General features: G+C 43.9%; 1 protein-coding gene across 6 annotated transcripts; it reads left to right on the top strand.

Moving 5' to 3' along the window:
• Window positions 1–44: 44 nt before the first annotated feature.
• On the top strand, window positions 45–24,144 carry LOC119249399 (zinc finger protein 227-like). Of its 6 annotated transcripts, XM_037516721.2 has the most exons (6): window positions 13,050–13,111; window positions 15,871–15,943; window positions 16,430–16,502; window positions 18,057–18,183; window positions 19,167–19,289; window positions 21,434–24,143. In XM_037516721.2, the coding sequence occupies exons 3-6, from the start codon at window positions 16,488–16,490 to the stop codon at window positions 23,596–23,598; spliced, it is 2,430 nt and encodes an 809-aa protein (XP_037372618.1). In that variant the 5' UTR covers window positions 13,050–13,111; window positions 15,871–15,943; window positions 16,430–16,487; the 3' UTR covers window positions 23,599–24,143. The 6 variants fall into 6 exon arrangements, with proteins under 6 accessions (XP_054553200.1, XP_054553199.1, XP_037372618.1 ...); XM_054697225.1 differs by lacking the exons at window positions 13,050–13,111; window positions 15,871–15,943; window positions 16,430–16,502 and adding exons at window positions 45–166; window positions 1,275–1,333 and having other exon boundaries at window positions 21,434–24,144; XM_037516722.2 differs by lacking the exons at window positions 13,050–13,111; window positions 15,871–15,943 and having other exon boundaries at window positions 16,445–16,502; window positions 21,434–21,736; window positions 22,614–22,892.
• The last annotated feature ends 479 nt before the right edge of the window (window positions 24,145–24,623 follow it).

The raw sequence follows: 24,623 nt of genomic DNA, 5'->3' as shown, positions 1-24,623 counted from the left end.
CCTGGGCATTCTGGGAGGTGTAGTCTGGCGAGCTTGTGGCCCGACGCACTTCCGCTTCCGTCAGGCAAAGCCAGGGAATGCTGGGTTGTAGTTCAGGGGGTCCCTCTTGTCTGGCGCGACTTTCACTCTTAGCTGGTGGAGGCTGTTATCCAGCTCCCTCAAATAGGTGCGTGTTTTACGGTCTCGGGGTCCCTCCGCTCTGACATTGCCCCACGCTCGTCCTGGGGGAGAGCAGGAGGCGCCGCGGCAGCTGCGGAGGACGGGGTCGAGGAGGTGCGGCTCCCTCCGCGGGTCCTCCCGCTGCAGAGGTGCGGGTGACCCGGGTGGCACTTGCCCACCGGCTTCCCTCACCCGCCAGCCAGCGCTGCCCTTCTAGTAGTTTAATAGTATAATATTATATTGTTTCTGGGCCACGTTACTTAGCTCCAAGTGGTGTCGTTAGTGTCCGTCCCCTAGCATTTTATATAAACTATTTAAGTGTGCACAGCAGCGTGATGAAGTAGGTCCCGCAATTTTTTTTTTAAAGATTTATTTATTTATGCATACAAGAGCTGGGGCACAGGCCAGAGATGCGGGGGTGAGAGGATTCACCAGAGACAGAGTGGGGAGCAGAACAGGCAGACTGACTGAAGTACCCTATGAGGGGAGCAGCGGGCGAGTCCGGAGAGGTCTGCTGCACCATGTGGGTTGCTCCCTGACTGGCCGGGGATCGAACTCGTGCTGCAGAGGTTTCAGATTGCTTTATAATGCGGTGCTTAACTCCAGGGAGACCCCGGTCCTGCAATAATTTTTAACACAAAGGAAAAGGAGACACCAACACAAAGTCCTCTACACATTGTGGCGAGGGAAGCTTGTTTCTGAGTAAGCATTGCAGACTAGAGAAAGATACTGTATCCTCTTTATTCACTTTATTCAGTCAAGCATTTAAAAACTTGATACCGTTCTATTTTTTTTTTAGAGGCATGTTTTATTTATTTGTTTGTTTGTTTGTTTTGTTTATACATGCACTGGGTACAGTCAGAAGCGCGGGAGGGTGAGAGAATTCACCAGAGCCAGAATGGAGAGCAGAACAGGCAGAAGGACCGAAGTACACTGCTGAGGGGAGCAGCGGGCGGCAGGAGAGGTCTGCGCGTCATGTGGGACCCTCCTCTGGTGGCCGAGGAGCAGCCGGGGATTGAACCGGCGCTGCAGAGGCCGCGGGCAGCTTCGCAACCCAGCGCTCAACCGCTGCGCCACCGGGAAGGCCCTCTCATGGCCTTTTTGTCCTTCTGCAGTTTTGCCTTCTCGGGACTCTGATCTTCCCCAGAAGGAGCAGAACATGGCCCAATTTCAGGTAAATGAGGCATTTCTTTCAGTATCCTAAGGTGTGGACCTTCTTTTTCCTCTTCCTTAATAGGCTAATGTTGAGTAATAGTTCTTAAATACATTTAGGCCAGCGTGTATTGTGTGTGTGTGTGTGTATGTTTGTTTTATTACCTTTATTATGTTACAGAACAAGTTTTGAAAAAATAATAAAAATTGTAACTAGTCAGTTGTAATTTACACTACCACCCTGCTTACAAACTAACTCTTTTCACGTTTGCGGAGTCTTTTTTCACATTTGCAGAGTCTTTTTTCACGTTTGCAGAGTCTTTTTTCACATGCACTCATGTCTATGTATTGGCAATGTGAGAAACAATCGGATATTTTTCTAACATATGCATTATCTGAAGGCTTAATATTTCTAGTTCTTATTAAAATTAATAAAACCTAATTGGAATGTGAGTAAAATATGTGAGTGGGGATGACTCAAAAAAGAAAATAAGTTTATGAAGAAAATAATGAGTTGTATTAGTAAACATTTGCAAAGTTACAAGTTTTCTATTTACTGATTTCACTTCATTTGTAAAAGTTTCTTTTGTTTTGTTTTGTTTTAAGGAATTATGTCCTATCAGAGTCTAGAGATTCAAGAATAGTTGTTCTCCCTCCCACAAAGCTGGCTTGGGAGAACCTACTGAGAGGGCACATCTGCCTCGTGTTTTCAAAAGTACATGGTCTGTGACTTTGCAGTTGCTGCTTCTTGGCTAAATTTTTGTGAGAGTCTTTGCAGCATTGATTATAAATTGTGTTTTATTTGGATTGGTTGAAGTTAAGTCGTTCTCTTTGAGGAATACTATATCTTGCAAACACACAATAGGATGAAAATTATCTTAGGCTATTGTTACGTTTATTGAGTATTTGTGTGTCAGACACCCGTCAAAGTGTCATGTGTATATAATCTAACCCTTTCAACACTATTGAGATTTAGACCCCATTATAGAGAGGAAGAAATGGAGCCAGTGAGAGATTAAGGAATTTTCCCAGTTTTCTGTAATTCAGATCTTGAAATTTTAATTTAGTCTGTGCCTTAACTAACTCTATTTTGTTTTTAATATATATTTATTTAGTGGAAAATTTGACGTACAGGCCAGAGGTGCAGGGGGTGAGAGGATTCACCAGAGGCAGAGTGGGGAACAGAGCAGGTGGATTGACTGAAATACACTGCTGAGGGGAGCAGCGGGTCAGAAGAGGAGAGGTCTGCTGTGCCATGTGTGTCAGTTCCCTCTCCAGGGATGGAACTCAGGCTGAAGTGATGATAGCACTGAGATTTAACCCCTTGGCCACCAGGGAAGTCCCTTAACTAACTCTTAATGGTGCAGTAGGTGCTAGGGTATCATAGGTGCTTGGAAACAGAAAGGAAGAGACCTTGAGAGAAAGCTGCCTGGGAGTCCACTAAATCTGAACAACTTGTAGGTAATCCTTTTTGTCTCCCCACTGTTGCCCTTCTTCAGTGGAAATTGTGAGACTGAGGTTCCATGCTTTTGTTGTTGTAGGAGGGAGTGACCTTCAAAGACCTGGCTGTGGTCTTCACGACACAGGAACTGGAGCTGCTGGACCCCCAAGGATGTGATCCTGGAGAATTTCATGAACCTGGCCTCTGTGGGTGAGGGCAGGCACCCCTGACACTAAACCTCAACCCTCTTGAGAGTTTCTACGTCCTCAGTTGTTTGAATTGGGGACTTTGAAATGGTTCCTTGTCCTTGGTCACATAGGTGTTCTGATCTCTGGGAATATAGGCATAGGTTATTTTGACCTTTTAGTTTTGGCAAAATTCTGTGCAGTAGTGATTTTACCCTGGCCATGTCTGGATAATTTATATTATCACAACTGTGTTGAAGTGCTCCTGGCGTCTAGTGGCCAGGGGTGCCTCTAAGCCTTCAATGCCCAGGACAACCTCTACAGCAAAGAATTTGTCCTTGAAAAATAGCAATAGTGTCTATGGAGAAACCTGTTTTAAGTGACTCATAAACAGGTAGCTTAGCTGTTGTACTTTTACTTTGAAATACTTGGTCTTTCAAATTATAGTTGTGACACATTGGTGGGACATATAGTCAGTAAAACTGACTGTTTGCAGTGAGGGTTTTGACAGTGAGGGAAATCTGATGAAAACAGACTTTTTTCCTATACTTAGACATGAACTAGATCATAACATAAGCTTATGTCTCACCACAGTTAATGATTCAAATGTTCTTAAAATAACAATGTGAGGTTTAGAGGATTATAGGATTTGGACAAAAGTACATCTGAGCTTTGGGTTCATTTTATATACATCTTCCTGTCCCTAGTACCTCTTTCTTTTGAACCAGATATGGTATCCCAGTTGGATGCAAAAGATAAGCTTTTGATGATGCAAACAGAAATCCAGAAAAATGGGTATTTCCATGAGAACCACTCAGCTGTTCTTTCAGGTACTAGCTCGTCTTCTTCTCACCAATTCCATGGTTACCAGTCTTGTCCCAGTATCTCCATCTCTTTCCTAGATGGTGACAAAAGCCTCCACACTGGTCTTTCTTCCTTGATTGCACACCTGTCATTTCTCTGTCCACATGGCAACTACAAAAATAACACATCACCCCTCCTATTTGTTCTTCCCCGTTGGTGACCAGAGTTCTATTGTCAAAGGTCACTGATTTGTTTTACTTCTGTTCCTTTACTTGCTTTCTTTCCTAATAATGCACTTATAGGGTAATCATTCAATGTTTGTCCTTCTGATTTCTTTCACTTTGTGTAATTCCCTGTGCATCTATCCATTTTGCTGCAGTGGCAGAATTTTTTTAAATTAATATTTTATTTTATATAATTCTTACATCATTTTTCATTTTTGCACAATGTATGCATTTTCATTTTGGTTATATTCCCCATACAATTGCACCCCCTGCCCCTTATTAGTGGCAGAATTTTATCTTTTTTAATAGCCAAATAGTATTCCCTTGAGTGGAACCTTTCTAAGCCTTTATTCCTAATAAGAGGGAATGTAACGCTCCTTCTTCTCCCCTTTGGGATTGCCTTTAAGATCTGCACTGTATTCTGTGTCTTTCTTTTCCCAGGTTATTTCTCAGTTGTACCAGTGTCCCTTTTCACGCCTTTTTTTACAGAGACCTAAGTTACTAGCAGGTTTAGAGCAATGAATGTTATTATTCTAACTGCTAAGTATGGAATCTAGATGTTCTTGAACAAAGCTTTCTCTGTCCTCATCTCTGATTGTTACTTTTTCAGTAGGCAGCAAGACTCAACAGGAAATAGAGACACTTCAGAAAGGACCTGTAGAAAACCTTTCACAGGGAGAGCCAAATTGCTGGCAACTCTGGCATCAGGTTACAAGTGATTTCAATAGACGTCTTCACACACTACAAGGTGATTCTCTCCAGGCTTCTGAAAAGGAAAACAATATGAGGAAACATAATGAAAATAACTCCAGCTACATTGACCATCCAGTATTTCCAAATTCAAGAATCCAGTATTCTTGTGGAAATGGGCATTTGTATGAGTCACCAAATCAGAGTAGAGATAACCAAATTAACATGAAGAATAACCTGCATATGTGTGACGCCTTCAAGAAGAAATCACCCCTAAGTGAACTTATTAAAACTCTCACCGCAAGGAAACTGCAGGAATGTAATGAATGTGGCAAACACATTGGTGATGACTTCACTGAGCCTCTACCCTTAGGAGAGAACCCCCATCCTCGTAGTGAGTGTGCAAGGGACTTCAGTCATACCTCAGGGCTTCCAGTCCCTCTGAGTGTTCTCACAGGAGAGAGATGGTCCAGACAGCACTCACATCTACAAACTCCTCAGAGAATTCACACAGGGGAGAACCTGGCAAAATGTCATGAATCTAGTTACAGCGTCAATAAAAATTCTTTTCATTGTCATCAATCTAATTATACTGGAAAAAAATCCTTTAGGTGCGACAGTTGTGGTAAGGGATTCTATAGCAACAGAGATCTTACCGTTCATTACAGAACTCACACAGGTGAGAAACCTTATAAATGCAGAGTGTGGTAAAAGCTTTAGTCAAAATTCATACTTTCAGTGCCATCAGAGAGTCCACACTAAAGAAAAGCCATACAAATGTGATGAGTGTGGTAAGTGCTTCTGTTGGATTTCTAATCTTGGTGTTCATCAACGGGTCCACACTGATGAGAGACCCTATAAATGTGAGGAGTGTCTTAAATGCTTCAGATATAGTTCAAGTTTTCAAAGCCATCAAAGACTCCACAATAATAAAAGCCCATACATATATAAAGAGTATGAAAAGTGCTTAAGTTCGAGTGTTACTCTACGTGTTCATCAGAGAATCCACAGGGGTGAGAAACCCTATAAATGTGAGCAGTGTGGTAAGGGCTTCATGCAAATCACACACATCAGAGTGTCCACACTGGAGAGAAACCATACAAATGTGATTTGTGTGGGAAAGGATTTTTCCGTAATACAAATCTTCATCGCCATTTCAGAGTTCACACAGGAGAGAAACCCTACCAGTGTGAGGAGTGTGGTAAGGCCTTCACTCAGGCTTCACATCTTCAAGTTCATCAGAATGTCCACACTGGAGAGAAACGATTCAAATGTGCATTGTGTGGGAGATGCTTCAGTAGGTCCTCAACGCTCCAAAGCCACCAGCGAGTCCACACTGGAGAGAAGCCATACAAATGTGAGGAGTGTGGTAAGGACTTTATTTACTGTTCAGGTCTTAGATACCATCTGAGAGTCCACAGTGGCAAAGGTCTTTTGAAACGAGAAGTGCATTAATGTCTTTAGTGAGAATGAGCATCTTGCTGTTTTTGGAAAGTTCATGCTGAATGATAAGTCCTATGAAGCTCAGAAACTTTATACAGATTTTTAAAAAAAGATTTATTTATGTGTACAAGAGCTGGGGTGTAGGCGATTCTGTCACCAGAGACAGACTAGGGAGCAGAATAGGCAGATGGCTGAAATACACAGCTGAGGGGAGCAGTGGGCGAGACAGGAGAGGTCTGCTGTGCCGTGTGGGTCAGCTGTCTGGCCAGGGATTTAACTTGTGCTGCAGTGGCTGGCGAAAGCTTCATAGTGCTGAGACTTAACCCCTTGCGCCACCAGGGAGCTCCCTATAGTTTTTTTTTTTTTTTTTAAGATTTATTTATACATGCATACAAGAACTGGGGCACAGGCAAGATGCTTGGGAGGGTGAGAGGATTCACCAGAGACAGAGCAGGGAACAGAACAGGCAGACTGACTGAAATACACTGCTGAGGGGAGCAGCAGGCGAGGCAGGAGAGGTCTGCCATGCCATGTGGGTATCTCCCCAGCCGGCCCAGATCTAACCCACGCTGCAGAGGCTGCAGACAGGTTCACAACTCTGCGCTCAACTGCCTGCACCACCAGGGAGGCCACTTACAGATTTTTTAAATGATGACATAAGAACAAGAATAGAACTCATTCAGGGAAGATGGTTTGTAACCTATTTGCTATAATCCAAGTAATAAAGGATAATCTTTGTGGTGAATATGTCCCTAAAATTAATATATGAAAATGATACATGGCATATTCGGGCTAGTGTTGTTTTTTTTTGAGAGGTGGGGAGGGCAAGTAATGTCTTCAATTATTTTTCCATTAACTTCTATTTATACTTATTTATAGTGACCATTATTTTTACTAAATGTAAAGCTACAAAAGATGACATGAAAACAATTACTGGCTCAAATTTTCCTGTTGCCAAAGACTCATAATTCCTTTCGTATAGTTTGTAGACTTGATTTATGATTACATTCCCAGACAAGAAGCTTTGATATTCAGTGGCAAATTTTCCTTCATCAGATGTACACACTTTGATTGTTTCACTGATCTGGTGAAACACTGCGTAAACAGTTGTAAGTCAGCATTTACAGTTCATTGCAAAAGAGCTTTCATGGTGGCAAATCTGGCAACTAGTTGCAAGTGACTTTATCAGATGTCAAGACTCCATGATAAATACTTCTGAGTTCCACATACAGGTGATTCCTCCGGACTATATTCACCTTTCTCAAGATGACAACTACGTACTAAGTGATAATATGGATGATCCCAGTGATACTGGATGTCCCGAGTTTCAAACTTTGAGAACCCAGGATACTTACAGGAAACCTTCCTTGACTGAGTCACGGAATTATCAGAAGAGATACCAACAAATTTCCATGAAAAAGAAACATAAAGAGAGCGTCCATAACTAGCAGTTGGATTTCACATCACCTCAATGACCATGGAGTACACAAAAGTCAAAATCTTGCAGTCACAAGATTTTTTTTTTTATCAAAGTGTTCACATGTGAAATACTGCTATAACTGATGAATGTGGTAAGGAATTTAGTGAGCACTGATCTCTACAATCTCATTAGAACGTCCACACTTTGGAGAAAACCAGTTGTGAACAGTGTGAGAAAGCTTCATTTGTAGTTCAACATTTATGGTTCATTGTAAAGTCCACACAGGAGAGAAACCTTGTAATTGTCATGAGTGTGGCAGGCCTCCCGTCAGCTGTCTCACCGTTAGGACCATTATATGTGATGCATGTGGTGAGAGCTAAGCTGGAATTCACATTTTCAATCCCGATTAGAGTCCATGCAGGAGAGAAGTCATACGTATGTGTGGAGTGTGGCAAGGGGCTCATTTGTAGCGCAAATCTACACATTCATCAGAGGGTCCATACAGGAGGAGAAACCCTACAAATGTGTGGAATGTGGTAAATATTTAGCCAACTTTCAAGTCTTCTGACCTCTCATGGAGTGCACACTAGGAAGAAATCATACCTATGTAATGTGTGTGGTAAAGGCTTTACTGTGACTTCAAATTTTCAAGCATATCAGAGTCCACACTGCAGAGAACCCATGTAAATATGAGGAGTGTGGGAAGAGTTCCAAGACGAACTGCCGTTATCAACTGGTCTTCAAGGAGAGAAACCCACTAAATACGAGGTATGTTGGAAGGACTTCAGTTAGCGTTCATATTTTCAAATCTTTCAATAAGCCCACAGTGTAGGGAAGCCTAATATGAGTGAGGAGTATAGTCAGGCCTTTAATCAGAGTTCCTAACTTAAGATTCACCAACTGACCCACACGAGTGAGAAGCCATACAAATGTGAAGAGTGGGAGGGAATTTAGTCGTAGAGCAGATCATAAGTGTGAAACAGTATTCATTGTAGAATCCACATAGGAGAGAAACTGTAATTGTCTGGAGTGTGGGGAGTATTTAAGCAGTCTTTTAACTTTTTTTTTTTCAATTTTTTTTAAAGATTTATTTATTTTATACAAGCACTGGGTACAGTCAGAAGCGCGGGAGGGTGAGAGAACCACCAGAGACAGAGCGGGAAACAGAACAGACAGACTGATGGGAGCAGCGGGCACGGCAGGAGAGGTCTGTGTGCCATGTGGGACCCTCGCTGGCTGGCCGGTTGGGGATCGAACCAGTGCTGCAGAAGCTAGGGACAGCTTTGCAGCCCAGCGTTCAACTGCTGCGCCACTGGCAAGGCCCACTTGGAGTGTCTGCACTGAAGAAAAGTTATACAAATATGAGTGGGAAGGACTGCAAATGGAGCTTGAACCTTGACATGCATCAGAGGACCCACACAGGAGAGAAATTACATATGTTGGAATGTGGTAATCCATCAGTAAGTCTTTGGCTTCAACAGAATGTCCTCACTGAAGAGAAACTACAAATGTGATATGTATGGTAAAAATCTTCAATTGGTCTTCACAGCTACAGCCACATCAGTGTACACATAGGGGAGAAACCTTACAAATGTGAGAGATTTGTTCAATAGGTTATCACGACTCCTTCATTACAGAGTAAATGCTAGTGTTAATCCTATAAAATTGATAGTTGTGGAGTGGCAGTAAGAACATCAGGGTCCACAGAAGAAAAAGATTTATAATGCGATTTTTTTTAAAGTCATGAATTTTTCCAATTACAAAATTAAATAATTTGTTTCATTAAAGTCGTTGCTTCAGCCATACTTAAACATATCCCATCATTTAGGAGTAGTCAGTCACACCGTAGAGTTCCCTTGTAAGTATTAATGTTAAAGTTTCGGGCCTCCCAGGTGGCGCAGCGGTTGAGCGCTGGGTTGCGAAGCTGCCAGCAGCTTCTGCAGTGCCGGTTTGATTCTCGGCTGCTCCCCGGCCATCGGAGGAGGGTCCCACATGGCGCGCAGACATCTGCCGCCCGCTGCTCCCCTCAGCAGTGTACCTCAGTCCTTCTGCCTGCTCTGCTCCCTGCTCTGGCTCTGGTGAATTCTCTCACCCTCCTGCGCTTCTGACTGTACCCAGTGCTTGTATAAATAAATAAATCTTTAAAAAAAAAAAGTTAAAGTTTCATTTAGTATTTTGCCCTTTAAAATATTCAGGAGAGAGAACTTACCATGTTTATCAGACCAACAATGTATAAATAATATGTGGAACATCCATGGAGTGAAGAATGAGAGAACATGCACCAATATGAATGGACCTTAAGCATGCTGTGTGACAGAGGTCAGTCTCAAAGACCACATATTCTGTGATCACCATTACATGTAATATTCAGAATAGGTAAATCTACAAAGTAGCGGTTGCCTGGCACTCGGAATTTGGGGGATATTCAGAGTAACAATGGGTTTCCTTCTGGGATGATGAAAATGTCCATTGACTGTAGTCATGGTTGCAAAACTATACTAAAGTTCGTAGAAATGTGCACTTTAAACGCCTAAGCTAAAATTGATAGATACCAGGGGACAATATGAAACATTGGTACGTCTCAAACTCACAGGTATTAATATTCAGAATATGTAACCAAACGAAGAAGAAAAATACAGCAAAAAGGAAAAAAAATGTCATAAGTAAACGGCTGCTGAGGAGACTGGGTACCAAGCATTTGAGAAATACTCAAGCTTAGAAATATGTTCAAGCCTAAGAAGTTTTTTTTCCCTACAGAGAATTTTCAATTATTCCTGCTAAGTGCCCGAAGATACCAAGGTTCACTTTAATCCAATTTGAGTTGATTCGGTGTGAGGAGGCTTCAGTGCCCACCAAAAACCATTTTCCTTTCAGTCTTAACCTGTACGGCAGCACTTTCGGTTTTACTACTGACTCCGCTCGTCCCCACCCTCACCGCCTCCCGAAGCCTCGGAAGATGGCAAAAGTTGCTCAGCTTTCAACAACAAAAATCTGCAGCTGCCACCAAGACACACACTACCAGCTTACAATGGCATCAAGAGTTAACACCCAGACGCTCAGAAAACCCGGAGGCACTTCCGCCCCAGGGGGCGGGGCTGGGCCCTCCGTTCTCGAGCATTCTGGGAGGTGTAGTCCGGCGTTTGTAGCCCGCCCGCGCACTTCCGCTTCCGTCCGGCAGTGTCAGGGGACGCTGGGGAAGTGGTTCCGGGCTCCGTCTAGTCTGCACGCACTTTCACTCTTCGCGGGTCGAGGCTGCAGTGCCGCTCCCTGCGGCGGTTGCGTATTTTACGGTCCCCGGTCCTTCCAGACCGAGCGTTGCCCCACGCTCGTCCTGGGGGAGAGCAGGAGGCGCCGCGGCAGCTGCGGAGGATGGGGTCGAGTTGGTGCCGGCTCCCTCCGCGGGTCCTCCCGCTGGCGAGGGTGGTGCTTCCTGGGGTGCCGGCGGCCGGGGTTGCGGGTTCCCTCGTTCGAGGGTCTCCCCGCGTTTCCCCACCGGCTTCCCTCACCCACCAGCCAGCAGTGCTCTTCTTAGTGGCGTAATATATGATTGGCTTATTGTCTCTCGGCCATGTTATTCGTTTCTAAAGTAGTGTCATTTGTGTTTCTCGCCTGGCCTTTTATATAGACTAATTCTTTAAGTGGCCGCCAAGTCTGATGAGGTTAGGTCCCCCGTTAGCCTTCATTTTTAGCATGACGGAAAAAGGCATCCGCACAAAAAGCCTTCCACACAATGTAAATAAGGAAGCGAAATTATTTACGAGTAAGCATTGCAGAGAAAGATACTTTACCTTCTTTATTCAGTCAAGTAGTTAAAAACTATGCCATTCTATTTTTAAATAGTCGGCTCCTGAACTGTAAGTTAAAGAACAGCATTTACCTTAAATAAAATCTGAGTCTCGGGGTATATAGTTTGGAATAGCTCCCTCGCACATGTTGCACGACAGACAGGGTGGATATAGCAGAATAAGAAAGTGATTCGTTAGGTAAGTGACAAATGCAGGCTATATTGTAGTAAATGTAAAATATGCTTTATAGTGACCATTGTGTAGATATATAACGCTAACATGTTCATTGTTCAAATCTGAAATTCCCTAAGGAATAGTTACAGTGGCCCTTGTTATTTGGAAAGATTGATCATACTCGTCTACACTGAAGCTTCTTTTTCACTGAATATGTCTAGTTGTCCACAACAGGCAGGATGTTCTGAATTATTTGATAGTCCTATGAACAATCTTGAAATCTAGAGTAAATTCTGCCTAAATTTTTTGCCCTTTATTAAAAGATTTATTTATGCATACAAGAATTGGGGTACAGGCCAGAGGTGGGGGGGCAGGTGGGAAGATTCACCGGAGACAGAGTGAGGAGCAGAACAGGCAGACTGACTGAAACACACTGCTGAGGGGAGCAGCGGGAGAGGCAGGAGAGGTCTGCTGCGCCATGTGGGTCATCTCCCTGGCCGGGATCAAACTCGTGCTGCAGAGGCTGTGGATAGCTTGATAGTGCGGTGCTTAACCCCTTGCGCCACCAGGAAGGCCCCCCCCTTTTTTTTTTTGCCTTTCTTTTTATGCCTAAAAAGTATATAAAAATGCAAAATAGCGGCCATCATTTCCCCCTCTTCTTCTCGTAGTAGCGGGCACAATTCTATTAGTAAAGACCAAGCAGTCTGCCTTACAGCTGTTAAGTCTGAATCCTGAGATACTGGCTGTTGCATGTATGAGAAAACTCCAAAATTTTACTGACAGTAGAGAAGTACTTCAGTAGGGAAATCAAAGAGGATTCTGATTGTTGACTGCCAGGAAGTTTGGAGGCTTTTGATAGTTACTTTAACACTAAAACTGCCCGAGGGTTCTCCCTCTCCCTGGGGGTTCTGGGACCTGCATTCCGGACTCTGCGCGGAAACAGGGCGCCGCGGCGCGCGGCTCCTCGGGGCTTCTGGGAAATGTAGTCCCGGCGCCTGAGCCGGGGCACTTCCGGCCGGGAGGCGCAGCTGTGCGCGCGTGCTCGGTCGCGGGTGGTGAGTCAGCCCCGCGCCGGCATCGGCTGTCAGAGCTTTTCTTTCTGAGCGCGGGGCTAGTGAGGCCTCTTAGGATGAGGCGTCCTCGGCCTCTAGCGGAGTCGGAGTGCAGAGGTTTGGGTTTCCTCTGCGTCCTGCCCCACGTACCAGGCTGCGCTGCTGCTTCTATGGGGGCGAAATGTGGCGAGTCATTTATCTGCGCGTTCTTCCTCACTGGTCTGTAAAGACCGCTGGAGAGACAGGCGTCCTGGGTGGAAGGATGGTTAGAATTGGGTGAGACCCTGCGTGTCACAAGCTTGGACGGTGGAGGCAGGCGAGAAGGCTTGATGTTGCTCTCCATGCAGTCGTCCATTTGATGGGAAGCCCCAGTGAAGGCAGAGGTCAGGGCTCTGGGAGCAGAGTCTTGTCCGTTTTGACACCGAGCTCTTTCAGAGCATCTCCTGATTCGTTGTTTTATTTGTTTTTTTAAGGAAGGAGCGAATCACCCCGGTAGTGCTTGAGGATGCCCGTTGCAGGTTCCCCGTGGACAGACACATCGTGCAAGCCCACCCCGTCCTAATTTCTCCTGCTCTGAATTTGGTAAGTGAAGGGAGGAGGGACTTCTGGGCTTCTCATGGCGTGGCCCAAAGGTACATAGTGGAGAAAGTACCAAGTCTGGGAATATTTTCCTATTGGTCAGTATATACGGGTGTCTGTCTGTCTGTCTGTCTCTCTCTTTCTCACACACACACACACACACATACATTTAAAATATTAATATTAATGGAAGATACTTATTTTTAAATGCACCATATTTACCCGTCCTCCCATTGTCCTCTTTCGTTCTTCATGTCAATTTATTTCCTTTTATTTAACTTCAACTGTTTTTTTGGAAATTATACGGTCTTGTGTTGTTTCATTATAAACTATTATTTGGAGAGTGGGACACGGTGGACTGTGGTGGAGGGCTGACAGTGCTTTGCTGGTGGATGTGGTATGGTGAGCTGCATCTGAGGAATGTGAGCCTATGCTTTGAACCACATACAGTGCTGTAAACCAATGTTACCTCAATAGAGAAATAAAAATTAGAGAAAATTTTGTCTCCACAGACAGTGAATTTAATCACCATGTACTCTCATTGTGAAAATACATTGACTAGGGCCTCCCTGGTGGCAAAAGGGGTTAAGATGCAATCTATGAAACTATCCACAGTCACTGCAGCATGAGTGCGATCCCCGGGCAGGAGATACCCACATGGCACAGTGGACCTCTCTTGACTTGCCTGCTGCTCCCCTCAGCAGTGTATTTCAGTCAGTCTGCCTGTTCTGTTCCCCACTGTCTCTGGTGAATCTTCTCACCTCCCTGCACTGCTGGCCTGTACCCTAGTTCTTGTATGCATAAATAAATAATCTTAAAAAAAAAATACAGTGACTGAAAGTAGTCTTTAAATATGAGCATGTTCCCTCTACTCTACTTGTTTTCTGGTTTTAGCCCACTATTTTTTAACTCTAGACTAAGTTTATAAGTCTATTTTGTCATATGGCACATGATTTTTTAACTTTATATAACATAAAGATGTTTTCTAACGTTGCTTTTTTTCAGATGTCTTTTACGGGTACATTTTTTTTGGGGGGGTACTTACCAGTCAAATTAATTTCATGCCTGTCATGTCTTTTTCAATTTATCAAGTTCCTTCACACAGTAAAATACTCCTAGGTAATGTTCAAATATTTGTTAAATGAACCTGAGGAGGTTTAATTTGCTTGTTATCGGTGTATATTTCTACCATATGTATACAGACACACCCCCGCTCATATATACTTAAAATATTTACTTTCTATTTGAAATACATATTTGCATTAGGCAGAAATGGGTGGAATGTCTTAATATCATTTTGATAAAGGTACCACACTGGTCTCCAAAGAGTATGCTGTGTCTGCAGTAGAAGTGGACTTGCAAGTATACTGCCATGCCATTTTAATATTACCTGGCAGCCTTATACTTGGAAAATGTGCTTGCCTCTTTTATTTATTTTTGCTCTTGACCCTCCCTCTTTCTACTACTGTGCTCCCATTGTAATTGCAGCAATACTCTCTTAGGCTATTAGATAATAAATTGTCCCAAATCTTAAAAAGTCTGCCATGCTATATATTTCTATGTTCTCCTTTCTCGTCTTCATTTCAATTTAGTTCCTATTAATTAAGCATAATTGACTTGGAAATAATACAGTCCTGTGTTACTTTTTCAACTATTGGAAATGATTATCTGTCTCAACACATATTTTTTTTTTTAAGATTTATTTATTTACGCATACAAGAACTGGAGTACAGGCCATAGATGCCGGGAGTGAGAGGATTCACCAGAGACAGAATGGGGAACAGAACAGGCAGACTGACTGAAATACACTGCTGAGGGGAGCAGCAGGCGAGAAGCAGAGGTCTGCTGCACCATGTGGGTTGCTCCCTGGCCGGCCGGGGTTTGAACTTGTGCTGCAGAGGCTTTGGATTGCTTCATAGTGTGGTGCTTAACACCTTGTGCCACCAGGGAGGCCCCAACATATATATATATTTTTAAGCTTTATTTATGCATACAAGAACTGGGGTACAGGCCAGAGGCTCGAGGGTGTGAGAGGATTCACCGAGACAGAGCGGGGAGTGGAACAGGCAGATGGACTGACATACACTGCTGAGGGGAGCAGCGGTCAAGGCAGGAGAGTTCTGCTGCACCATGTGGGTAGTCCCTGGCCGGCAGGGGATCAAATTCGTGCTACAGTGGCTGCGGATAGCTTCAGAGTGCTGACACTTACCCCCTGCACCACCAGGGAGGCCCCTCAACACATATTAACTTTAATCACTGTGTATCTTATTTAGAAGACTGTAGAAACCAGAAATATTCTTGAAATCTGATGATGTTGCCTTCTGCACAATGTTTTCATCATAAGCTACGTTATACGTCTGCTTTTTATTATAACCATCCTCCAAGTTTGTGAAAGCACATGGAGCTTCTACATGTACATAAACAAAGTTATTACCAACATTTTTACAAATGATTCCTTACATTTGCTTCTTTTAATATTGGAGCCTCTCAGCCTGTCTTCCATGTTTCATATTTCTCTTTGTTATCTTTTTGTTGTTGTTACATTCTTCTTTATCTCCATGCACACAGGATGGAAAGTTTTTACTGGTAAACTTTTTCTAACTTTATAAAGTAATTTACCTAGTGTGATAATTTTCAGAAAACTAATACTAGTACCAATAAATGAAGTCCAGATGCCTTTCAGATCTTTTTTTTTGTTATTAGAAATGATAAATTATAAATCCTTAGCCTTATACTGCAAAGTGTCATCTGCTTTTTTGTAGCTATAAGAAAAAGGGATTCCTGGTTTCTAGAACATTCCCTCTACTCATTTAATCCTTGGAACAACCACACCAGGTGAGTATGATTTACAATTCTTATCCTGTCCTCATTGTATAGGTGCCTGAGAGGTTTTTAACACACCACTGTAACACAGATGGTAAGTATTATTTCCAGGATTTAACCCTTTGCACTCCGCTGTCCCCTCTCAGGGGTCATTGGTAGCCAGTGTCCAGAATGGTTCGGAGTGCAAAGGGTTAAACCTGCACACTTGGCTCCTGAGCCCACTTTCATTGTAACCCACATATTGTATGTGCCTCTCATTTCCTGCCAACCCTAGCACGAGAAAGCTTTCTAGTGGGGATGTTGCCTTTGGGGCTGCAGCTCGTTCCCTGCCCACTGCCCCCTGCTTGAGTAGCTGGAGTCTAGTTCACACCATACTGCCAAGCTGTGTAGGTGGCTGCGACCTGCTGGGAGAACCTAACTCTGTGTCATTCCTGCACGGGTGCCCTGGGCTACTGGCCACCGGGGCCTGCCTCTCACGTCTTCTTTGTCTTTCTGCAGGACTTTGTCTTTCTGCAGGTCTCGGGACCCTGACCTTCCCCAGAAGGAGCAGGAGAACATGGCCCAATTTCAGGTCGGTGAGGCATTCCTTTTAGTCTCTGAAAGGTTAGGCCCTTCTCTTTTCTCTTCCTTAAAAGACTAATGTTGAACAGTAGTTCGTGAGTGCATGTCATGTGCTGACTATGGGTATATGTGTATGTTGTTTTATTTCATCATATTTATATAATTTCACACAACAGCCTTTGCAAAAATGATAAGTATTTTGGAGCCTCCCTGGTGGCGCAGTGGGTTGAGTGCAGCGCTGTTAAGCTGTTCGCAGCCTCTCAGTGCGGGTTCGATTCCAGGCCAGCCAGAGAGATTCCCACATGGCACAGCAGACCTCTCCTGTCGCACTCCCTGTTCCCCTCAGCAGTGCTTTCAGTCCATCTGCCTGTTCTGTTCCCCGTTCTGTCTCTGGTGAATCCTCTCACCCTCCCGCACCTCTGGCCTATACCCCTGCTATTGTATAAATAAAAAATAAATCTTAAAAAAAAGATAAGTATTTTAACTAGAAAAAATCGTTTACTACCTGCTTGTAAACTAGACTTTTAACTTTTCCATAATTCTTTTCATATGCATTAATAACTATAGATTTACAGTATCAGATATGATGAGATATGCTTTTAAGATATGGATTAAGTAATAGCCTTAAAAGCTATAATTTTTAGTAAGACTAGTAATACACTTGGAATGTGAGTAGAAGCAGCATTCCGTCTGCCCACCTGTGACTATGCCGGTGCTTCCTTTCACCAACTCTCTCCCTCTGCAGGGCAGCAGCCTTCCTGCCTGCCCGTGACCTGTACCTGCTGGGGCTTCTCTTCACTGACCTCCCTCAGCGGAGGCCACTCTCCTTGAGACCACCCGCCTGCTACCATGCAGGCCCCTTTCAGCAAACCTGTCCCTTTCGGGGCAGCTCTTCCTGCCCGCTTGTGTCTATGCAAGTGTCTTTTACTGTCCTATTCCTTTTCTAATAATCCTGCTCTTTAAATATCAAAAAAGAGAGAGAGCAAGAAGAAAAAAAATAAAGTAGTAAGTAGAAGTGTCACAAAAATAATTTGTAAATAATTAACAGCCTATTTGGTTTGTAAGTAAATATGTACAAATGTTATGAAAAGCTCTCCACTTACTTATTTCACTTAAGTCTTTGAAATGTCCTATTAAACCAGAGTCTAGAGAGTCAGGGACACTTGTTTTCTCCTCCATGAGAGGTAAATTGGAAAACCTTTTTTTTTTTTTTTAAGATTTTTTTTATTTATGCATACAAGAACTGGGGTGCAGGCCAGAGGCATGGGGGGGATGAGAGGATTCACCAGAGACAGAGTGGGGAGCAGAATAGGCAAATCTACTGAAATACACTGCTGAGGGGAGCTGCGGGCAAGAATAGAGAAGTCTGCTGCACTATGTGGGTCAGCCATGTGGCTGGGAATCAAACTCATGCTGCAGTGGCTGGCGATAGTTTGATAGTGCTGAGACTTCAATTTAACCCCTGCACCACCAGGGAAGCCACTAGTAATATTTTTTATCCTACTCTCAGCTGCCTTTCTTCCAGGGGAGATTGTGAAACTAGGTTCTATCATTGTTGTCGTAGGAGGGAGTGACCTTCAAGGACGTGGCTGTGGTCTTCACCACACAGGAGCTGGAGCTGCTGGACCCTTCCCAGAGGAAGCTGTACCGAGATGTGATGGTGGAGAATTACAAGAACCTGGTGTCACTGGGTGAGGACAGGCACCCCTAATACTGACCCTCAACCCCTTTGAGAATCTCTGCATTCTGATTTTTGAGCCTTTTGAAATGGTTATTTGTTCTTGAAGACGCATGGTTTCCTTATCTCTGGGATGACAGGCCATAGGTTATTTTGGTCTTTCTGTTTAGGTAAAATTCTGTCCCTTGGTAATCGTGGACCCGGGGGACATTTGGGCATGTCTGTGCACTTGATTGTCACAGCAGGATTAGGGAAGCTGTAGCCCTAGTGGCAGGGATGCTGCTTAACCTCCTTCAGTGCCCAGGGCAGCCTCTCCAATAAAAAGGTAGCCATTCCTCGGCCTCCCTGGTGGTGCAAACGGTTGAGCGCTGCACTGTGAGCTGTCCACAGCCTCTGCAGCGCAGGTTCAATCCTGGCCGTCCGGGGAGAAACCCACATGGCGCAGGAGACCTCTCCTGCCTCGCCCGCTGCTCCCCTCAGCAGTGTATTTCGTCAGTCTGCTCTTCTGTTACCCGCCCTGTCTCTGGTAAATCCTCTCACCCTCCTGCACTTCTGGCCTGTACCCCAGTTCTTGTATAAATAAATAAAAATCTTTTTTAAAAAAATGTAGCCATTCCAAAATAAAATCGTAAAATAATAGTAGCAACTTAGTGTGTGATTCTGGTGTATAAACTGTTTCCAGTGAAATAGAATAAAATAGAAGAAAGATAGAAATGAGCAAAGTTCCTTATCAGTAGCTGCTCAGATTGCAGCAAAAAGCCACCATTCGTAGTGAGCCATGCGAAAATGTGGGAAATAAGAGGAAAACAGACTTTGGTTAATTCTAATTTTATGTATACAGAGACAGGGACTAGGTCATGCTTTAAATGAATTTCATGTTACACTTCATGATTCAAAACATTCCTAAAATAATATTTCAGTCAGAGGATTATAGGAATGAACTAAGTTGAGGCTGAGTTGTTGGCTCATCTCACACATCTGTCTGTCTTTTCCTAGGACATCTTCCCTTCACACCAGATGTGGAATCACAGTTGGAAGCTGAAGAAATGCTCTGGATGTTGGAAACAGAAAACCAGAGAAACGGGCATTCCCGTGAGAAGCCCTCAGCTGTTCTTCCAGGTACTAGCTCCTCTGCCTCTCACCTGTTTTGTGGTCTCCAAACTTGTGCCAGTATATTCTTGTTTTAACCTAGATTGTGACAACAGCCCAGGTCTCCCTGCTTCCTCACCTGCACTCCTGTTATTTGTTCACTTGTAGCCACAGCGATGCCCTAGAAAGTAGGGTCATGCCATTCCCCTGCAGCTTCCTCCACAGGCCTCAAGTTTCATGCTTCCTTCCAGCGGACGGCTGGACATTAGCTGATGTGACCCCCTCCCCATGTTCCTCTTTGATCTCTTATTCTTTCCCTTGCTCAGATCATGCCTGCCACACTGGGCCCCTTGGAATGTTCTCTGCTGTTTCATGGTCTGTGACCAGCTCGCTCTGCCTGGGTACCGAGTTCCCCACCCGCTCCCTAGCTGACTTGGGCCCTTACTCATTCTCCATCTCCTCAGGTGGGCTGGTTCTCCTGTTCTCGCTCACCTCTTCACTTTCTCTTCACTCTTTCACCTCCTTTCTTTTCTTTCTCCTTGTACCCTTTCTCCTTAATTTGCATATTTTTGTTCTACCCAATCTAAAAATTAATAGATATTCCTTGAGGATTTAAATTTATATATGTTCCCCTACACTTGAAAAACTAAACAAGGTAGAGTAGGCCCTGAATTCTGTCAGTAATTGATGGGCTGTCGTCCACCTTCTTTAGTCCACCTCCCTCTCCCTAGGTCTGCGTGTTGCTTCATGTGTGGTGTTCAGGTGCTCAGTACTCACTGCCTTCACTGGGCTTCACTTTCATTGCAAATTTAACCTCAGGATTATGGTCCTGAATATTGTCACTTTTCACTTTTACATCATCAGCTCTCTTCTGTGTTTTTTTTTTTTTTTTTTTTTTAAGATTCATTTATTTATGCATACAAGAGCTGCGGTACAGGTCAGAGGTGCCGGGATGCCAGCGGGGGACGGGGGTTGGTGAGAGGACTCACCAGAGACAGAGTGGAGAGCAGAACAGGCGGATCCACTGAAATACACTGCTGAGGGGAGCAGCGGGCAAGACAGGAGAGATCTGCTGTGCCAGGTGGGGTCAGCTTCCTGGCTGGGGGCTGGCAATAGCTTGATAGTGCTGAGACTTAACCCCTGTGCCCCCAGGGAAGCCCCTGGAGGAGTTATTTTATATTGGGTAATAAAAAAGACCTCACCCAACTGAGTGACATTAGAGCAGACACCAAAAGGTAGTGAGAGAATAAGAAAGCATTGTAGGTTTCTCTCCTCCCCCTTGGGTTGCCTTTCAGAGTCTCTGCTGTGCTCTGTTTCTTTCCTTCTCTCAAGTTCATTCTCATTTGTACCAGATCACTTTCCCAATTTCCACTTTTTTCAGGAGACCTGAATTTGTAGCAGATACAGAACATGAATGTTACTATTCCCCCTGCTTCCCAAGTTTACACTTAGAGGATAATTTCTACCTAAATTCTATTTTATGTCTTCAGTTTGAGCTTCTCTAACCTAATTGGGGGGAATTGCATTTGTCAAAGCCTACTGAAGAATAGTAAGTAGGATTTTAACTGATGTGCTGTAGGTTGGAACCTGACTTATCTTTTTTGTTGCCCTTCAACCACTGATTTCGTACATATAGCTCTCACTTAGTGGATAGGAGCCTGTTAACCCCATCCTTGGCTTCTACTTAAAGCAAAGAAAGCATGAAAAGGGCCTCCCTGGTGGCACAGTGGTTGAGCGCTGGGTTGCGAAGCTGCCCACAGCCTCTGCAGCGCTGGTTCAATCCCCCGCCACCGGGTGAGGGTCCCAAATGGTGCGCAGACCTCTCCTGCCGCCCGCTGCTCCCCTCAGCAGTGTACTTCGGTCCTTCTGCCTGCTCTGCTTTCCGCTCTGACTCTGGTGAATTCTCTCACCCCCCCTCCCGTGCTTCTGACTGTACCGAGTACTTGTATAAATGTATAAATAAATAAATAAATAAATAAATAAATAAATAAATAAATCTTAAAAAAAAAAAGAAAGAAAGAAAGCATGAGAAAAGGGTACGTGTTTTTGTACAGACACTACTCTTCAGATGAAGGGTCTCACTGAGGCCTTATCCCGTGGGCTGACTGTGGAACCATCTTGTTCCCAGACAAAACATTAACTGTCCTCATTTCTAAATGTTGCGTTTTCATTAGGCAGCAAGATTCAGCATGAGATGGAGACTTTTCAAAAAGGACCCATAGAATACCTTTCACAGGACGAGCCAATCTGCTGGCAACTCTGGAATCAGGTTACAAGTGACTTTACTAGATGTCTTCAGAGGAAGAGTTCCCAGTTACTACAAGGTGGTTCTCTCCAGGTTTCTGGAAATGAGAGCAATGTAAAGAATCATAAGGACTCTAGCTCCATTTACATTGCATATCCAGACTTTCCTGTTTTGACAACCCAGGATTCATGTGGAAATTGCTATTTGAGAGAGTCGCAGAATCAGAGTAGAGGTAAGCAAATTAACCTGAAAAATAAGTTGCATATGTATGAAACCTTCATGAAGAAATCACCCCTAAGTGAACTTATTAAAGCTGCTACAGAACAGAAGCTCCAGGAATGTAATGAATGTGGCAAACACATTGGTGATGGCTTCACTGAGCACCCACCCTTAGACGAGAACCTCCATCCTCGTAGTGAATGTGCAACAGGCTTCAGTCATACCTCAGGGCTTCCAGTCCCTCCAAGTGGTCTCACAGGAGAAAGATGGTCCAGTCAGCACTCACATCTGCAAACTCACCAGAGAATCCACGCAGTGGGGAACCTGGCAAAATGTCATGAATCTGGTTGTAGCCTCAATAAGATCTCTTTTCCTTCTCATCAATCTCTTCACCCTGAAGAGAAGTCCTACAGGTGTGACATTTGTGGCAAGGGATTCAGTAGTAGCACAGGTCTTGTCATTCATTTCAGAACTCATACTGGAGAGAAGCCTTACAAATGTGAGGAGTGTGGTAAATCCTTTAGTCAGAGTTCAAATTTTCAGTGTCATCAGAGGGTACACACTGAAGAGAAACCATACAAATGTGAAGAGTGTGGTAAGGGCTTTGGCTGGAGTGTTAATCTTCGAGTTCATCAGAGGGTCCACAGGGGTGAGAAACCCTATAAATGTGAAGAGTGTGGTAAGGGCTTCACTCAGGCTGCACATTATCACATCCATCAGAGGGTCCACACTGGCGAGAAACCTTATAAATGTGATGTCTGTGGTAAGGGCTTCAGTCACAATTCACCATTAATATGCCATCGGAGAGTCCACACTGGAGAGAAGCCATACAAATGTGAGGCGTGTGGGAAAGGCTTTATCCGTAACACAGATCTTCATATCCATTTCAGAGTTCACACAGGAGAGAAACCCTACAAGTGTAGGGAGTGTGGTAAAGGCTTCAGTCAGGCTTCAAATCTTCAAGTCCATCAGAATGTCCACACTGGGGAGAAACGATTCAAATGTGAAACGTGTGGGAAAGGCTTCAGTCAGTCTTCAAAGCTTCAAACCCATCAGAGAGTCCACACCGGAGAGAAACCCTACAAATGTGATGTGTGTGGTAAGGCCTTCAGTTACAGTTCTAATCTGAAACTGCACCAGGTAATTCACACTGGAGAAAAACCATATAAATGTGATAAGTGTGGGAAGGGTTTCAGTTGGCGGTCAAATCTTCATGCTCATCAGAGAGTCCACTCTGGAGAGAAGCCCTATAAATGTGAGGAGTGTGAGAAAAGCTTTAGTCAGGCCATAGATTTTCGGGTACATCAGAGAGTCCACACTGGGGAGAAGCCATACAAGTGTAGTGTATGCAGTAAGGGCTTTAGTCAGTCATCTGGTCTTCAGTCCCATCAGAGAGTCCACACGGGGGAGAAGCCCTACAAATGTGAGGTATGTGGAAAGGGATTTAGATACAGTTCACAGTTTATATACCATCAGAGGGGCCACACTGGAGAAAAACCATACAAATGTGAGGAGTGTGGGAAAGGCTTTGGAAGGAGTTTGAATCTTCGTCATCATCAGAGGGTCCACACAGGAGAAAAACCCCATAAGTGTGAAGAATGTGGCAAGGCCTTCAGTCTGCCCTCAAATCTTAGAGTTCATCTGAGTGTTCACACTAGAGAAAAACTATTTAAATGTGAAGAATGTGGTAAGGGGTTCAGTCAGAGTTCACGTCTTCAAGTGCATCAGAGAATCCACACTGGAGAAAAACCACACAAGTGTGACATATGTGGCAAAGACTTTATCCACCATTCCCGTCTTATGTACCATCAGAGAATCCACACTGAAAGTATCTTTGGAAATGAAAAGTGTGTTGATGGCTTTGGTAAGAAATAGTATCTTCCCCTTTTTGGAGGCTCCCTGTTAGTGCTAAGCCATGTGAAGTGGTAAAGGTGGAAGGGGGTTTCTTCAGACTCGATACAGGTATCCATGCCAAGGATGACATAGAACCACTGTAACAGGAAAATAATATATATTTAGGGAGAAATGAGTTGTAACTCTCTTGGTAGATCCAATTAACATAAAGGATTATCCTTCAAAGTAAATACATGAGTAAAGATATTATGTGAAAAGGATATTTGTGATATAATGGCTATTTTGGAATCGGTGGTGTCAGGTAGTATTTTAGGTTTTATTTTCTTTTATTTAACTTGTATTTTATACTTATTAACAGTGACCATTATTTTTACTAAAGCTGTAAAGCTATGAAAAATGAATAACTAAAATTTTTCTGTAGACAAAGACTCATGATTGCTTTATTTAGTATGGTATCTAGGATTAAAATTAGGGGTAGAGTTCCAGAGAGGAATCTTTGATCTTCAGAAGTAAAAGTTTATCATCTCAGCCCTACATCAAAGAATGTTCACTGTATCTTTTTTTTTTTTTAAAGATTTATTTATGCATACAAGAGCCAGAGATGCAGGGGTGGGGGCGGTGGCGGGGGAAGGAGGCGAGAGGACTCACCAGAGACAAAGCAGGGAACAGAACAGGCAGACTGACTGAAATACACTGCTGAGGGCAGCAGCGGGCTAGTCAGGTGAGGTCTGCTGTGCCATGTGGGTTGCTCCCTGTCAGGCCAGGGATTGAACTTGCGCAGCAGAGGCTGCTGATTGCTTCACAGTGGGGTGCTTAACCCCTTGTGCCACCAGGGAGGCCCCTGTATCATTGTTTCTAGAACCACCACAAGTCTTTGTCTAAATCACCCTGAATGCACCTGATCTCATCTAATACCAAACATGTAATCATTTGGGTCGCCAGATTATTTTATGTTTTTTTTTTTTTTTTGATCCCGGGAAATACAAACAGAAAATAGGAGAAAGTGAAATTGTAGTGATGGAAAGTGTCCAGAATGTATTAACGTG

Source organism: Talpa occidentalis, unplaced genomic scaffold (assembly GCF_014898055.3).
Source record: "Talpa occidentalis isolate TD23 unplaced genomic scaffold, MPIMG_talOcc4v2.1 talOcc4.17, whole genome shotgun sequence".
Taxonomy (NCBI): Eukaryota; Metazoa; Chordata; class Mammalia; order Eulipotyphla; family Talpidae; genus Talpa; species Talpa occidentalis.
The sequence above is the reverse complement of the archived record's forward strand: the minus strand, read 5'-3'. Positions and strand labels throughout refer to the sequence as shown.